Raw genomic sequence first — 18,574 nt, forward strand, 5'->3', positions numbered from 1 at the left:
TTTTTTTGGGCCATCAACAATTTACAATAATATGGATATACTCATTGATACAAGTTAGCTATTTTCCCTAAGTAGACTTACATTTCTTGAGTCAACGGCTGCATACATGATATCCATCCATCCTTTAAATGTGGCCTGTAAAACAGTCGACATATTTACTTCTCCTCTCTATTACAATTTAGAAAATAAATGATCAGAGTAAAAGTAGAAAAAGGGGAACAAAAACCCTGGGAGAGCATTCTGGATAGTTCCACCACGAAGAAATAACAAATGTTTGAGGTCATAGATAAGCTCCCTCAAGATGCACATTACACAATGTATACATGTATCAGCACATCCCATAGCTCCCCTCAAATAAAACAATTAAAACATGTGTAAGCAGTTAACAAGATTTGTTCAAGTACACTTGTGTAGCATGGTTTGTGGTTATCATGTGGAGCTGTTTGGTAATAGATGCATTATTCACTCTTATATTTTATAAAATCTTCTTATGCATCATATTTAATATCTATAATGAAATCCATCATAATATATGAACATAAATGTCACCTTAGTGGCCTTTCACACAGTCACAACTATAAGAATGATTATTATAATGAACCTAGGAAAACATTTCAGGAACAGAGTGTCAGCATGAGACACGGTTGAATATTATTCTATGTGAGCTTATGCCACATTTTCTTTAGATAATCACCCACTGATAGACTTATATCATAGATAATGATTGTAAATGATACTGCAATTAGAATTAGTGTATTTCCACATGCAATGTGAAATCAGTAAGTGAAAGAGAAGGGAGTGTCATATGGTAGTTATTTAATAAATTTTTGAGGGAGCTCTTCAGTGGCTTACTAATTAATGTTTCCACAAACAGTGTGTAAGAGTTGCTGGAAATTTGTAATCTTTTTTCTCTTTGATGATAGTCATTCTAACAGCTGTGAGGCAGCATCTCATCTGAAAGAAAGACAACTTAGTCACGTCACAAGCAATAGTAAGGTGGTCACTTACTACTTGAAGCAGAGAAAGATACCCAAGTCCCACATTATCGAAGTTGACTTTCACATTCTTCCACCTGGCCGTCTGATTGCTCTCTATGAGAGCTTGGCATTCGCTGTAGTTGTTGACCACGCTCACATCAAACATTTCCCCAGTGGTGTAGTTGATGCAATGATAGAACTTGCCAGCAAAGAGATTCACTCCCATGATACTGAATATTAGCCAAAAAATCAGGCAGACCAGAAGTACGTTCATGATGGATGGGATGGCGCCTAGGAGAGCGTTTACAACAACCTGACACAGGAGGAGAAGGAAGAAACCCATGGAAAGTTAAGTATTTATGCTCACTTACTTTCAAATATTATTAGAAAACAATGATTTCTATTTGGGAAATGGCTCAGCTTCGGTGAGCACTGTTGCTCTTCTAGAGGACCTAGGCTGGTTTCCAGCACCCATGTAAAGTGGCAAACATTCTCCTGTATCTCTGGTTTAGAGGATCTAACACCCTTTCTTGCCTCTGAGGCCGTCTGAATACACGTGCTGCACATACATATACTCGGGCATACAAACATACATAGAACATAAACAAATCCATCTTGAGAAAGAAAGGAGAAAATAATGCTCAGGAGAGCTAGCTTAATGAGTGACAGTATTTCCTGCTCAAGAGGATCTAGGTTTCCTTCTGCGCACCCACATGGAGGTTCAGAACTATCTATCACTCCAGTTACAGAGACACTAACACCCTGCTCTAGCTTCTGAGTCCACCCCCACTTACATGTAGTGTACATACATATAAGCAGGCAAATATACATACACATAATATAAAACACTAATGATTCTATAATAAAAACAATAGTCAAATTATAAAAAATATAAGCATCTTCAAAGTTCAACATTGGGTAGAAATATTCAACACCTTAACCTCAGAATCTTTTGTTTGTTTGTTTGTTTGGATTTTGAGACAGGGTTTCTCTATATGGCCCTGGATGTGTTGGATCTCACTCTGTGGAGTAGGCTGGGCCTCAAACACAGAGATCTACTTGCTTCTGCCTCCCAAGTGCTGGGATTAAAGGCGCGTGCCACCATAATGCAGCACAGACATCTTAAATTCTAAAAATCAGAAGAATTATGAAATGAATTTTACACTATTGAGCATTTTCTTTGGGTGTTAATGCATATGTATTAACAAATTTTCCACAAGGAGTAGAGATGATTAAAATCAACAAATAAATAAGACCACGAGTAGTGTCATGTATTTATGAGATCACCATTTGAACAAGACCAAGTTCGAAGTCGGAAAGCACACAATATCAAACTGAGAACAGAGTATTAGAGGGTGTGGTATGACAGAGCACATGCCTGTCACACAGGAGGGCTGGGATTTGGTCCCATGGGGGGGGTAAGGAGGGAGGGAGAAAAATTGAAACTATGTGAAGGATAAATTTGACATAGAAATTGTGAAACACACTCTCTAGTAAAAAATATAACACCCTTTTAAAAAGTAAAGAAAAAAACCAACAACAACCCAACAGCTAACCAACCATTTCTTCCTAAGCAAATATATTTAGAAAAAAACATACTCAAAGATCCTTACACACCAACACACAACATTAATCTGTGCTTGTGGTTGTAACGCACGGATAAAGTCTAAGTAACTTTTTATTCCCATTTTTCTTTTTGTCTTGATTTGTAAAGAGTTTTTAAGACACGGTGCCACATTGTGGCTCAGCCTGGCCAGGAACAGGCTATGTGGGCTGGCTGTCCCTTCTCATTGCCTTAAGTTTCTGAGTGCTAGGACTAGAGGAAACTGTTTTAAGTATCTCAAAAAGCATCCATTTCTGCAAGGTACAAGGTTTTTTGTTTGTTTTTTTAAGTACTCAATACCATGGAGATAAGGTATGATCATTTTCTAGGTGGTGATGAAGTGTGTTCTTGGGCTTTTGTTCTTGGAAATGCCAAATGTCAGCACGAATTCCTCTTGGCCCTTTGTACTACCTTTCTAAGGGAGTATTAGATTTCCACAGCTGACCCACTTTTTTAGACATCTCTATCTGTGCTTAAAAACTAAATTCAGACTTCAAAAGGCACAAAGTACCTAATACAGTGCAGGGGAGACATGGTGAGTCATGATTGGGTAGTTTTAAATCACATCAGGTAAGATAGCCTGTACATTTGGAAACAGGGGAGATAAGTAATCTTGATTCCTGTCAGCAACCTATGAGATATGGTCAAGAATTCACTAATGAAAATGAAGGAAATTATGAGCATCAGACATTGTTTTCTGTGAGTCAAATGATGGGTGCCAGATATGTATTATTGATTGGTTCGTTTGTTATATGAACATAAAGATGCAAACTCCATATGGATTTAGCCTTTCTGTTCTAGAAAGTTTCGGGTTGTTCTTAATTCTACTTGGAGCAAATTCTAAGATGGCTGGTCTTACCCTCATTCCTTCAAATCTGGATAAGGCTCGTAGAGGCCTCAGAGCTCTTAATGTTCGGAGGGATTTGATGGCACCAAGTTCTGAATAGCCCAAGGCATTTGCAGTTAAGCTAACCAGTGAGACCTATTCAAAAAGAGCACATAATTGATTAAAAGTTATGGATAAGAGTCTACACACAGCAGCTTTCCTATATGCAGGCAAGCAAGTAGTTCGTAAACTTGGGTGAGTTTTCATATCACCACCCGAGGCACTTGTTAAAACCACCGAGAGCGATTGCAGAAACGTCATGCTCTGTGTGTTTTGTTCCCCTGCCCCTGCTTTTTAGATCAGAAGAGAGAGAGAAAGGATGTGGATTCAGTGGGTAGGGAGGTGGAGAGAATCTGGGAGGAGTTGCAGGAGGGGAAACTGTGATCAGAATATAATATATTGTATGGAAAAATCTATTTTCGATAAATTATTTAGAGCTTTCAGAGTTTGATTTAGTAAGTTTGGTAAAAGGCCTGAGAATTTACATTTTTTAAAGTTTACTGGAAAAGCAATAGCGCTGATTCATGAATCACATTTTGAGAATCATCAATCAGCATATAAGATTAGTGAATGAAAAGAAAGGTTGAATTTTAGTGTAACTAAAGGTTTTTTGGTTTTGTTGTTAGTCAGATCACTAGTGCTATTAGTAAAAATTCTACAATCTCAAGAAAGAAAAGTTGTTGCAGACATCACTAAAATACCTCTGCAGATTATGAATTTTATAAAAACTCTGAAATGATATTTTTTAAAGCATATCAAAATTTGAAATTGGATAAGCAGAAATAAATACATATGGTTTAAAAGTATGGTGATAATAAGTATTTAAAAATGTTTTCTAAAAAATATAACAGAAACAAATGAAATTTCTTTTACGAAACTTGTGCTTATTTACGCTAGTTTTGTATGTGTAATCTGAATTCAAGAGGGAAACGAGGAACAAAGGTCAATTCTGTAAGCTTTGTAAGTGTTCTCTTCATAGATAATTGAGGAGCGAAGTCTCTGAATTATCAAGAACTGTGAAGGCTTTTTGCATGTAAGCCAGGAGTATTTATGGTCCTTTATATTCTCAGAAGACAGAACCCAAAGGAAAATCATCTATTAAAGTATGAAAGACAAGTTAGACAAATGAAAAACATTCTGAACTGGGGCCGAACTATGAACAAAACGAAGTGGTAAACCAGGATGCTTCTGGTAAATTGTTTAGCCAGAGTTGAAAAGGAGATGTGGATCTTCCAAACACACCATAAAAATGTTTAATCTTCCCAGTGTTTGTTTGCATTTGCAATAATCCCATCTCTGTTTCAGGCTTCACACCCTCACCAGCTTCTCTCCATAACTTTCCTACAGCTAACTCTTCAATGTCTTCCTCTCCGCTATATCCATATATTCATAATTCTTTGATGGTACAATGGTATCCTCAAACACTTGCTTATTTGTCTTTCTTACTTTGCCTTCCATTTACGAATCATTGCATCCTATTCCCTGCACTCTGCACTCACACCCAAGGTCTAAATCTACTTGGCTTGAGGCATCAGGGCTGGCATAGGTGAGTGTTCCTCCCTCCTCCAGACCTACTGGCATTCTTACCACTCAAATCCTGATTCACCATACAAGAAAGAAACCTCCCTTCAAGGGAAGCCAATGGCTATACATTTGTCCTTTCCAGTCAACCTTAAGCTCTTTTAGAACAGGTGAAATGACATTTCTATTTACAGCACCATAGGAAAACAGATGATCAGAGAACATGTTTGATTTAAAACGAAGTATCAACTAATTTAACACACAATCGTGAAAGTATTCATAATTCTAAAAGAGTAGCTATCAGGCAGCAAGAAAATTAATTTTATTTTTGGCTTTCATTATATTTAATTAATATGGATATAATGGTTTACCCTTGTTCGTATATTAAATATTAGATATTCTATCATCAAGCTACTAATCTCACAATTACATACAAAAAGTGGAAAGAATGGTGTTCTCTGCAACCTATCACACAAAAGTGATGGCATTTATGACACACTTGTCTTCTTATCTGTAATGGTCAAAGAGGTAAACATATATGGCTTTACTTCTTGCTTATTGTCTTACTGAACTTCAAGATTTTCAACGTAATTTTGAATGTACCTTTAGATGTAACATTTATGATTAATTTACTGTATTAGATTATTTTAAATACTTCTATATTCTAATATTCTATCTTATTATCTTTAAACATCAACACATGTTAAATAATTAAATAATAAAATAATTGTTTAGGCAATCTATTTTTTAACCACCAGATAAACCCATGAAATAACTTTGCTTTGAACTTCACATGCAATTAATAGTCTATGTATGGGTCAAGTATTTCCCAGGAGGGTCATGTGCTGAGAAATTACTATTGCTGAAGATGATTGTAAAGAATTGTAACAACTCTGATTTTATGAATTGTGAGAATTAAGCTACAAAGAAAACAATCTTACTTCTTCTGCAGAGCTTAAAATTTCATATATTGTTTTGAATGTTATTTTCAAACTAAGTTACTAAATATCAGGTGTCACTTAAATCTGCATAGCATGTCTCAGGTATACTTCCACTGCAGAAGAAAGAGAGATAGCATTTGTATTTGGACTAAAATAACATTTTGTTTCTCTGAGTGCTTGCTTTGTGCTACTGGCCACAGCCAGGACCGGTACTAATCACCACCTGCCAAGAACCAGAGAAGGAAACTGCAGACTACTCACATCAACGATCAGGAAGTCCAGCCAGCACCAGGCATTGGTGAAATACATTTGGAAACCATATGCAACCCACTTTAGAAGCATCTCCAGGATGAAGATGTAAGTGAAAACCTTGTCAGCATACTCCAGCATGGTCTTGATGGTCTTCCGCTGCTCGATATAAATGTCTTCAAAGGCCTATGAATGGAAGCATGGCAATGCATTTCATTGTCATGAACAATGACATGTATTGGGGGGGGGGAAATGATGCAAGGCGTCTTCAGTCAGGGGCAGGTGGGTCATTAAGCTACCCTGATATCATGGTTATTTGAGCACCTGGGAGCACCTGGGCTTTGCAACTACGGGAGAGGCTCATGTAGTTTTCAATCTGAATGTTGAGAGTATCCCAAAGAGTTTAAGGTTTGTGAGAGAAGGCCAAATGTTTTCTTAAGCAAGAGGTGAAAGCAGCTTAAAATGCAGAATCAATGGATTCCCTTCCCAGGGATGTGTAAGTATGTGACAAGGAGTCTCCTGAGTCCAGGAAAGGAGGAAAAGATTATATCATTCTCTCCAGCAGTTGTGGGTGTGTCTGGAAGCTGGTATCATTCTGCAGCATTTAGGAAAGAAAGGGTGTGGTCATTTTCTAGGAGCTCTGAGCTTTGAATGAAAAGACCATTTTACACAATCCTTTTTGCAGGACACATTAACACAGAGTGCATAGTGGCCCAGATCAAAAAACTAAGAAAGTTTTGTTTTTAGAGAAAGAGGGATCCATGTTCATGACAGGGCTCAGCACAAGTGATACAGAGTGCTACAGAGCTTAGCCTGTCCCTGAAGCTGAAAGTGTCCCAGTAGCCAGCTTCAGTGTGAGCACGCATTTGTGCTTCAAAGACCTGTGACTGAATATACCAGGGAGCCAAGAGCTATTACAGCAAGGTCACACCCTAGAGGGCAGGATGCAGGACTCATTCAATTCAGAAGTAGGCTTAAAGGCCTCCAGAAGCAGTGCAGTCATCCTCCTAATGAAATGTACTCACAAAGATGTTTAACAAATTAAAAGGAAAGGGAACACATCTACCATCACACCACGACATGGGATAATGGGTCACTTTGCTTCTGTTATATTAATGAGTATTTGATTAAATTACTCATTCCATTAAATGAAGTCAGATGTAAACTAGGTTTGTATTGCTTTTAGAGATTAAGTTAGCCAACTAGAAACTTCTAGTGGCTGGCAAATGATTGGTATGAATGAGTCAGGTGACTTCTCCCAGCAATGGGCTTCTACGAGGCAGATCCCATTTTAGCTGGCAACCCTAAATCTTGCCCACTTAGCCCTTCTGAAGAAGTGGTACTAATCTCTCTCATTGCCTGAGGATGTCCTAAGGACACTAAAATCTATTTCTTAAATAAGCGAACAGTTGCATTTATACTGTATTGTATACAGTAGATGCTGGAAAGTATAACAATGGTCCTGAGAACAAAAGAATAAAGATCAAACAAAAATAAACTGCCATTGGTGCAGATCAGACAGATTCTTTTCAAAATATGATGTGAACACACAGTGACTGAGAGTGATCCTATCTGGCTCCTCCAGAAAGAGCAGCAGAAGCCTCTCTTTTGGGTCCTTCCACACTCATCTTTTTCCCAATGTTCTATTTTACGAATGGGTAAAGTGAAGTTCTTGGACAGAAGGGAATGATGAGGGGGCAGGCCCCGCATCACCTACCAGAGCACCGCTGCTGAGCAGAATCATGAAGACAATGAAGGTTTCAAACCAGTTGTGCTCTACTATCTTGTAGCATGTTTTCCTCAAGTTCCACCAGAGTTTTCCTTTGCCTTCTTCTATGCTTATCTGACAACACTTGAACTTTCTCACACAGTCTAAAATACGTGAGAGTGGATAAAGGAACGGTCATCAGTTACTCTTTGTACATCTTTGGGAAGGTAGAACATGCACCTGTATTATTACCTCATAGCACAGAATAAAAAAACCTTATTTTAAACATGGCTTCCACTTACAGAAATCAACATCAGCAGTAGAACCTTTAAATGATTGGCTAAATGATCATTTATTTTTATATGTGTATAACTATATTATAACATGTTGTAAATCACACAAACATAGAAGAACATAAAGTAAAAGCCACAGCTTATCTTTCTATTCTGCCCATCTCCCATGGGTAAATCCTCTATAAATGTGGCATGCATTTAAATTGATTAGTCATTTCATAGCGTAGTATAACTTCTCCATCTAACCATAAGATTTGTGAAAGATTTCATTATGCTTCTCTCCATAAAATTGTGAAGATTTACGTAAATGTCCACTATTATTAAATAATTGGGTTGTTTTGTATCTGATCATTATTCGTAGCCATGCAATAAGCATCTCTGTGTACTTTGTGAGGTACTAAGTTAAAGGCTTTTCAATATTTACTGAAGAGCTTTTGTATTCAAAAATTGTACTTGGAAAGGCATAAGATTACAATATATAAATAGCCTTGACCTTGGGAAGTTTCCTTTTTAGTGGGAGTGATTTTTTCAACAAGCTTTACAGTCACAGAAAATACTTATCTTAAGATATAGTCATGTAAAGTCTCATCAATAATGCTGGTTCTGAGTTTTAGGGATGCTAGGTTTTGAGAACTGTATGAGTCCTATTAATTACATGAAGTTAGAAGAACCAGTTAGCAAATATGAACCAAAATTAATGACAGACAAGTGAGAGTGTCACATGCAAGGCATTAGATCAAGGCTGTTGCTCAAGCCCAAGGGAGCAGCTTAGAGTTGAGGGTTTCATGTGGTTTGATATTCATCGCTATTATTATAGGCTATAACTGACCCTCATCTGAAGTGATATAATTTTGTTTATCTTTAGAGAACCCTTTAGAGAGTACTCTAATGATGGTAATGTACCCACATAGAAATATACAGTATATTTCAGATTTCTTGCTTCTTTCATCTTTGTTCAAAACTCACAAAAATACTTGACCTTGATTGATATTCAATGTCAGACCAAAATGTATGTTTATTAATTAGTACACTCTAGTTTGAACACTTGGTAAATAACTTCCTTATGCCTTTTAGTTGCTTGTCTTTTCTTTCCCTCTTTCAAAAGCTTAATAATCATGAATCTGATTTAGCCATCCCTCTCTCCTGTTAGCGAATGTAGAAGGCCAGGGAGTCAATCGTGCTAGTTAGTTTTTTTGTCAACCCAAGTTCACATCATCTGGGAAAAGAAAACCACAACTGAGAAAATGCTACTATCTGATTGGTGTGTAAGCAAATCTGGGGGCGTTTTCTTGGCTAATCACTGATGTGAGAGGGCCTAGCCCAATGGAGTGTTGTCCCCTTTCAGTCATGGTCATATGATGTTTAAGAAAGCAAGGAGATCAGGCTTATAAGCCAAATTTCTCCATGGCCTCTGCTCCAGTTCTTGCCTGTTCGTTCCTGTCTTGACCCCCTGCCTTGACTTCTTTCATGGTGGACTGTGACATAGAAATGTAAGCCCAATAAACCTTTTCCTTCTTAGTTTGCTTTTGGCCAGAATGTTTTATCTCAGCAACAGAGAGCAGACTAATATACCAACTAGCAGCATATTTTAGAGTTGATCGTACCTTCAAAAGCAAAAGGAACCAATTACATAAATTAAACCCATAATCAGAAAAACTGCTTTTGGTTTGAGATTTAAAACAAAACAAATAAATGAATCATAATTAAATAAATAGGCAAAGGTGATTAGAGATAGTTAGATGATAGAGAGATACAGACAGGTGATAGGAAAGATGGATAGACAAGAAAAGGCTCCTGACAACCTGTTTATTTACCTTCTGTGAAACAGGCTTCTGGCTCAAGGGACTCTTCTGGTTCAGCCTCTGGTTGCTCTCCCTCTGCTGGAGCACCTATATCAACTGTACTGCCCTCAGATGAACTAGTTGCATTCAATTTCTGAAAACCAATCCCACAGAAAAGTTTTTAAACATGTTCTCTAATCCAAACATAAAGATTCCTAAGGTGTACCCTCCCAGTCTTCTGTATGCATTCTCTTGATCTGTAATTTAAGAATTACTTAAATAAAATGCCAATTTGCTTTGGGAGAGGTGGGGGTCACAAGATTAGATCCAGCACTGTAGAATAGCTTTGGGTTTTTTTCTCTTTCTTTAAACAGTGCTTACAACTTAAATAACTTTTGTATAAGCCCATCTATATGGTTTCTGAAATAGAATTCTACAGAAAGCTTATGCAAGCTGCTAGCCATATGGCCATTGGGATCTTGCTTTGGCAAATTCATTTGTAAATTACATAGCTTATTTTATTCTAAAATTGTGACCCAACCAATAAAAGCCGCACAGTGTATTTTCATGTCAAATGTAGAAAAGGTTTGGTCAAGTGCACATAAACAGCAACGATCTACATTTACCCACTTTTCATTGACATGAAAACATAGACTACTGGTTATTATTAAAGACATTCTAGAACTTTCTATTTTGGAGAAGAGCAGCACATTGTTAGCTAGATAGCCAGAGCAGGTATCTTGCATTCTCTTTGGCCAATGCACTCCTGGGTTTCATTGTGCATTTGGAAACTACCTGTTACTTTGGCACTCTTGCCTGTCCTCTTAGAAATGGCAGAAATGGATTACTTCCTTTTGGTTTGTTCCCTTTAGGTTAAACAACAATCATCCAAAGGAAACCAGAGTAAAAAGAGGTTGTCGCACATGTTGACATGCATACGCTTGATCCAGACCAGTCTATCCTTGGGGACTAGCATAAAGGGTGGGGTCCCCATCGGAAACTTAATCTTAATCTGCACAGGCATGGTGCAGGGCCAGGTGTGAGTGCCACATGGAACCAGAGTAGTTTAGGCCACAGCATTCTCGAACCTGTTACAATGTTATTCCCATTAGTGCATAACATTAGAGGATGGCCGAGCTGAGAAAGCTCCTTTACCAAGAGGATGAGGGAAGCACATGAGAGAATGAACGCTGACATATGAAACACTGGAATCAAGAGGAAGCTAGAGTTTGTACTGGAAAGATTCTACTCATCGTTTGGATAAGAATAATGTGGATTTCCCCTAATATGATGATTCCTTTATTTATGAAAAAAACTATATTTATGAAGTGTTGACTTAGTGTGTTTTGAGTTCATATGATGAAAGTATTATGTACATTTATATGAGATTGAAATGTCTTTACACTAACAATACTGATAGTTGATGCAAAAATATTCTATACTTCTGCTTTCTAAGACTTAGCCTTGTGATTACTTTAAATTTTATCTAAAAAAAAAATACAGTTAGGAGTTGGAGTTGATTTTCTCCTTACTGAAAATTTTATGACATTGAGCTGATAAAAAAATATCTTTGCCATTAAAATTTGAATATATATTTTGTTCTTTGATGAAACACCAAAATAAAACTTATTACAAATATTTCCAAGTTTTCAGGTTGGTTTTTTTCCACCTAATTTTATTTCCTTTCTTTTAGGTCTGACCCTTTCTTTCATAAGTATACTTGGATTTAGAGTCCTGTCATTGACTCCTAAAACATTCATCACTTGTGGAGATTCATCTAACATCAAGTTTTTATACCTCAGAAGCCTGACAATATAGGCACAGCACAGATAACCAGATACACTGAACTACAGTCACATCTGACCTCATTACATTCAGTAGGAATGGAAAATATTCCTTTTAATAATGTGGATAGCACTGGAAATTCAGAACGGAACTCCCAATGTAAAAATGCTGGTGCACCTTTATGTCTACATGCTCAGTCTGGCCACTGGTCAATGGTTATATCAGCATCAGTGTAACAGTTGATTTGATTGACAAATTGGCAGGTTCTAGAGTCACAGAGGAGATACACTTCTGAGTTTATCTGTGAAAGAATTTCTAGATGGAATTAACTGAGGTAGGAAGCTCCATCCTTTACATAGGCAGCACATCTCATGAGCTGGGATCTTAACTAAATAAAAGATGAAGATGAGCTGAGAGCCAGAAATCATTGCTCTCTGCCTTTTGACCATGGATCCTATGTGACCAGTTGTCTGATACTTTGGCTGCTATACCTGCCTTTCTCTGTTGGACCATATCCTCAAACTGTGAGCCAAAATACATCCATGCTTCTGTAGACTTAAAGAGCTTCTGTGAGTATTCCATCAATCAAGAAGAAAGTTAACTAATACAATCAGTAGTAAGTATGTAGTAGATACTCAATAAATATTATTCAGTAATGAATGCATAGATGGCTGAATAATGAAAGGCTTCTTAACAGAACAAAGCCTTAGGTACTGTATGATGAGGAGCAGTCACCACATAAAATGTCACAGGAAATCATGGTTCAAAATCTTCAAAAGTTTCCATAGGATCCTTACAGCACGAGCTATCACTCCTACTGCCATGCATTTGAGTTGTCAACATTTTAAAGGATGTCATAACAATGTGTGTCACCAGTACCCATTCAGTTCTTCACTATTTTGCCACCATTGCCTTTCCTCCCTTTTATGAATCCCTCCAGTTCCTGATGTTTTCCGTTCCACCATTTCCCTGACTTGGGTGTTCTAGACTTTTCACAACATTTTGTGATTTACCATTCATTTTGACCTTCCATGAAGCATAGGCTAAAGTATTTCAGACAGAGAAACTAAAGTCTTGCCAACATACTTGTAAGATATTTGGGAGCAAGAATAACACCCTAAGGCCTATGGGTGAGGCAATAACAAACACAGTTCAGCCTTCAGAGCTCACTCGCAAGTCCCAATTTGCTTTTCATTGAACGAACAACATGAAGCCAGTCACTTGCTTTCAATAGCTTGTTGAAATTAAAGAAATATCAAAGAACATCAATTTTCTCTATTCAGAGTTCATTATGCCCCAATGTAAAGGAGAATTCTCTTCATGCATGTTTTTAAAAAATAATTACAGGCCTTATCTGTTAAAAAAATTATTCAAGGAGTATTTGTATTTTCTTTTCTTCAAACCACCATGAAATAGAATATATACAACTCCTTTTCATCACGAGGTACCTTACTACCAATAAGGAAGTAACAGCACAATTTCAATGAACTTCAAGAGTCAGGTTATTCCCTGTGCATATCAAGATGTATTTTGTGTTTCTAGAATATGTACATCACTCACTTTAATTTTGGGACAGAAGACTGTGTTTTTGCCATTAGCATATGCCTTGCATCTGTTATCAATGCTTTTCCTTAGTGAGTGTTTCTTGTGTCAATGAATGAGTGACCTTGTGGTCCACTTATGGACTTCAGCCTCTACTACTTCAACTGCGTCCTGTCTGATTCTTCTACATCCAAAGGGATATCATTAGCTGTGGAGCATCAAGATTCCTCGAAGAGTCAGGTATGTTAAGATGTTGATCAACAGCTCTTGAAACTGAGAGTGTTGTCTAAAAATCAGGCTGCCAAGAATCCCTAATTAGGAGTCTGTAAGGTCAGCTATCAGGACAATTAGTACCAAGTCAATTGTTTCGTTTTCATTTCCCTTCTTTCTGCACTAAGTCTGTAGATCTACTGTTCCACAGTGAATGGAACCCCTTTAGGAGCAGCTGCAATCTCATCTTCCCCAAAGTGAAATAGCATGGTGTCTTCCGCACATTGTCGGTGTGTATACTTATCCATGTGGCGCTTGATTTACTACAGCAAAGACCACGCTGCACACTGAGTCATCCTACCACTATCCAGTGGGCTTAGTCACTTTGTCAATGTCAGAATTAATTAGTGGCTATGCCTGAGACTTTCTGCACTCTATTCTTCTACAATGTTCTAGGAAGTTTCTGTGATGATTCACAAGTAAACTCAACCTTAAATAATCTGGAAGATTTAGTAGACTGGTTATACGATTCAACAGTGTAGGTTAAGATAGCATTTATAATACTGCTGACTTCTATGAATCATAACTAAGAATCTCAGTGTCAATTCACATCATATTCACAGCTCCTGTCTGTGTTGATGGAGTATGAAGAAAACATACATTAGAATATCTCATGAATAAAAACCTTATCATAAATTTTACTCAAAATGTATAAAAATATGGTGATCAGTAAAACCTTTCATTATAGCAACTCAATGATTTTGTTGCATAGGAGTTAAATGTCGTCATTTTAATAAAATATGTGGATTAAAATGTACTAAAAATCCCACAACATTAAATGAATCAACATAAAAATCATCAGCTTCAGAGGAGTTCCAAGTTATGATGAACCTGACCATAGTGTGTATTTGCCACTTAGAGCTGTCAAGTGTGCATTGTAAATAACTGTAAGAGCTTATGTTCTTAAATAAGAAGTTTCTATTATAGGCTTTTTGGTAGTACCCCAGTCTGGGCATCATACACCTCAAAGTGTTAAAAAGTGAGAAAGAAAATTATGGATGTGCTGCACATAGACACAGTTTATACACAGTTTCCTTATTCCTATTCATACCTAACTTATCAGGAAATAAATGGGTAGAAGGGTATTGTTAGAGGGAGTTTGCCTAGTTAAACTTGAATGAAGGTGCGCTACAAGGCTGGGATAATAGAAAGGCTATGTAAGAGTGGTCATCGAGGTCTGCTTTATAAACCAGTAGTAATCATACAGATATATGAAACACGTTTGGGTAAAAGCCACATTTTATGAACTCTTCATATCAGTGATGTTAATGCTCAGTAGTTATTTAAAATTGTATAAGCTGAGCAAGGAAGAGTCATGTATCATTCCATGATCTAATGATACCAAAATGCACTACTTCATGTGTAGCTGGAAATTTTCCCTGCAAGTTGAGAGGAGCCAAGGTGGGAAGAGTAAGGAGAGGAAGAGGGCAAGGAAGAGGAGGAGAGGCAGAGATGTAGGAGGATGGAGAGCCACGCATGTATGGAAAGCAGTCCTGGGTAACAACTTATATCTAGGTTAGTTAATTGGGAAACACCTCCAATTGTGTGGGCATCTTGTTATTGAGCATTACCAAACATATAAAGCCATTGGATAATCTAAGCATTAGAGTCTCAGTTTCTACCGGGTGCTGCGTGGATGACGGGATGGTCTGGGCTCAGCCCAGCCTTGTGGAGACAGCGTGGAAGATTGGCAGAGCCATCTCCCATGCTGGCGTCTCCTGGGTGGGCAGGGCTGGTGTCTCTGGCCACCTGAGCCGGCACTCTGAGCAGGCAGCCTGAGCTGAGCAGTGATGCCAACACCACTCGTGGTCTCAGGCCTAAGCTAGTTGGGAACATGGCAGCTCCATAACTACAAGCCAGAATGGGTGATGCCATATTAAAATTCTCCATCAACATCATGTTTTGAGGTGAGTGTATGTGTGTTGTTTATACACAGTCATGTGGGTATGTGTATATGTACAGGTTAGCGGATATGTATTCATATGTGCATGTAAAGGTCAGGGGTGATATTGTGTGTTCCTCCATTGCTCTCTACCTTCTTCTTCTTATTATTATTATCATTATTATTATTATTATTTGAGTCAGGGTCTCTTACTGAATGTAACTCAGTAAGTTGGAGTGGCTGACTAGGCAGAAAGCACCAAGTATCCTCTTGTCTCTGACCCCCCCAAATCCTGGTGTTGCAGACACTCACTGCATTACCTGGATTTTGCATAGGCTCTGGAGATCCAAATCTGTGTCTTAATACTTGCAGAGCAGGCATTTTACCAGTGGAGCCATTGCTCCAGACCCTACTGCCATGTGTTCTAATCTTAATGATTATATTTTTAACTTTTATTTACTACACCAGTAATAAATTATTATTAAACTTGTTTCTGTCAAACTACTAGTTGTTCTGAAAATAAATGATTAAGTCATGATTGGAGAGAAGTTAAGAAAAGTATATTTCCAATTAAGTATCTCGTGCAAACACTTGTTTTTTTTTTTTAATCATGAAGTTAAGCTATTATGGTGATTTATTCAGAAAATCATTTTCTGATTTGTAATGGGTATTTTATTACAAACTTTAAAACATAGATAGGAGACTTAAATATCTTTCATGGTGTTACAAAACAGATTCACATTGTGATGGCCTATTGTCAGCAGGTTACCAATGGTCTGGCCTATTTTTGGTCTGATATTGTAGATATTCGCTTTATCACTACCCCACCAAGAATCTTTCCAACAAGGACTGCTCATTTCATGACAAAAATCATGAGCTATTTAGTGCTATCATCTCCACCCATGCTTGCTCAGATCAGACCTACATACTTCTTTTGCCTCTTTCGTGTTTCCCACACTGGAATTTTATAAGCTCTTTTTGGTGTTGAACTACATTTCCCAAAGAGACTCTAAAAGATTTTTCATAAAAAGAAATTGAAAATTGTAAGAACCAGTGACAACAAAATTGTTGCTTTATCTTTATTCCAACATATTTACTCTTTATATAATGCTTCTATACTTCAAAAGGTTGAACACCTGACTACCATTTCTCCCAAGTGCCTTTCCCTAAAGGAACTGGAAAGTGGACTCTTCAGACACAAAGGTATCTAATCTTATCAGAAATAAAAAGGAAATCACTACTCCCAAAGATATGAGAGATTAGTATATAAAAAGGGAAGAAACTGTGTCTTAGATATTTTATACACTATCCTTCTGATATGTAAGTTCTTGCCTTCTGTGAATCAGGGGTACTAGCAATAGAATTTTCTTCCCACATATTAAAGAATGTTTTAATGACATTATGGTATTTCTTTCAAAAAAGCTCAATGTGCTTTTATTACAAGTTATTTTACAGTTTTAATGCCACTATTTCTAAGTGATAAAGTATCTTACTAACATTTCTACAAAAGTGATGAAACTGAAAAAAGCAATGTGGTTTAAATATTCGTGCCCAGAATTGTGAATTCAGTCTTAGATAGTGAAAATAAAAAGGCTTCCCAGCATCATCACACACAATGTGGGAGGGTTATTGCATGAAAAAAAAAAAAACAAAGGAAGAGTCAAGCACTCGCTGGGATTTTCCTATGGCGGGGTCTATGCAGCAGGAAGTATAAAAATACTCTTATGGACAAAATTTGATAGGTGCTATGCAGAAGAGAGGAAGAAAAATGAAATCCCAATGGGTAAAGGATGTGAGGATGATAGACCCCAGGTCCATCTTCTGAATGGGCACATCATTTAAAGGTAGGTAGAAATCTATCTTTGCTTTTCGTTTTTATTTTTGGTGGACTCGAAACTTATTTCCTTTTCTTTCATTCTAGGAATTTTAAGAGTAAATATAAACAGAATCTCCAAGAGAATCATTCTACATGCAAAAGCATTTGGTCAATTGCTAAATAAAGCATTGCCCTTTTCCCTAAAATGAAGTGGATGAAAATTATACCCTTGCTTCTGGCAGTGGAGTGCAAACACTCCCATTCATTTGCATCATTGTCACATTGTAAGTCAGTTGGGAAGTTTGCATGTGGGTGAGGGATTGCTTTGATTTGCATATTACCCTGCAGTCACCGAGCAAAATATTACCGACAGAGCACACTTGCTAGGGGAAGAATTTTAAAAGTTATAGAAGAACACGAATATCAAACCAAAGGAGCAAAGGACAGAAAGGTTTTCTTCAGTGTTTTTTGGAGAGTACCTAAAATCCTCTTCCAGGCTTCTAGCATGTTCTAAACTTGTGACATTATTTGGAAGTGACAAAACCCACAAAGGCATGCACGCTCATTTTTATATAAGTGTATGCTCTCTATTAAAGTCTACATAAAGAAATTAGCAACTAAACTCATTTTCCTTAAAACAAAAGAAAAAAAGTTGGGGTTGTCAGCCTTGCCTGACCATGCTTTAAATGACCCAACCTAGGAGCAGCTGTGCTTATCGTACTGCCAATGGATGGGCAAGGGACGTAGCTGAGTAACATGCAGGCCAGTCAAGTCATTTCGACACTGATTAGATTTATATATGTGCAACTTGCTTGGGTAACCTGGGTAAAAGTGGTGGCTCGAACCTCTGGCTGCTTAAAAAACACCAGAGCGGCATTCTTGATGGCGCCAGCTTGGTCTCACCCCTGTGAGAAGTAAGAATGGTCAGAAGTGAAGGTCACCGTATTACACTACAGAATTTCTCTTTGAAAGATTATCATTCTAGCACGGACTCAACATTATTCAAAGAGTTAAGAAGAGAAACAGGCATTCAAAAATCACGACATGAATTGCATTAAATACTATCAAAATAGCAGAAGAGCTAAGGCCTACAGAAGTAGGGCATGAATTTGAATTGATATATTGAAGGCACTCTAGAAAGCTGATAAAGGGTCAAGTGAATTTGGGGAAAACACAAAAGGGCACTCAATTCAAACAACTCACAACCTCTAAGTCCATCCATTTATCTACCCTTCCAAAATCAGTTGATTTAGACATTGCAAATAGACAGTGCCTAAGTTTTTCCATTAATTCAAGGGTGAGTAGCAAAACATAACAAAA

General features: G+C 37.5%; 1 protein-coding gene across 13 annotated transcripts in view; it reads right to left on the reverse strand.

Annotated features, from left to right (window-relative positions):
* Positions 1–18,574, reverse strand: part of Scn2a (sodium voltage-gated channel alpha subunit 2) — a 79,071-nt gene that overhangs the window by 15,171 nt on the left and 45,326 nt on the right. For 7 of the 13 annotated variants that reach the window (XM_028769111.1, XM_028769109.1, XM_028769107.1 and 4 more), the window contains 6 exons: positions 9,993–10,113; positions 7,895–8,049; positions 6,190–6,363; positions 3,440–3,562; positions 1,009–1,290; positions 78–135 (listed from right to left, as the gene is read on the reverse strand). In XM_028769111.1, coding sequence (XP_028624944.1) covers positions 78–135; positions 1,009–1,290; positions 3,440–3,562; positions 6,190–6,363; positions 7,895–8,049; positions 9,993–10,113 — 913 coding nt within the window. The remainder of the gene's footprint in view (positions 1–77; positions 136–1,008; positions 1,291–3,439; positions 3,563–6,189; positions 6,364–7,894; positions 8,050–9,992; positions 10,114–18,574) is intronic. The other 6 variants (XM_028769113.1, XM_028769106.1, XM_028769102.1 and 3 more) reach the window with 2 other exon arrangements.

The sequence above is a fragment of the Grammomys surdaster genome, unplaced genomic scaffold (assembly GCF_004785775.1).
Source record: "Grammomys surdaster isolate TR1022 unplaced genomic scaffold, NIH_TR_1.0 191, whole genome shotgun sequence".
NCBI classification, from domain to species: Eukaryota; Metazoa; Chordata; class Mammalia; order Rodentia; family Muridae; genus Grammomys; species Grammomys surdaster.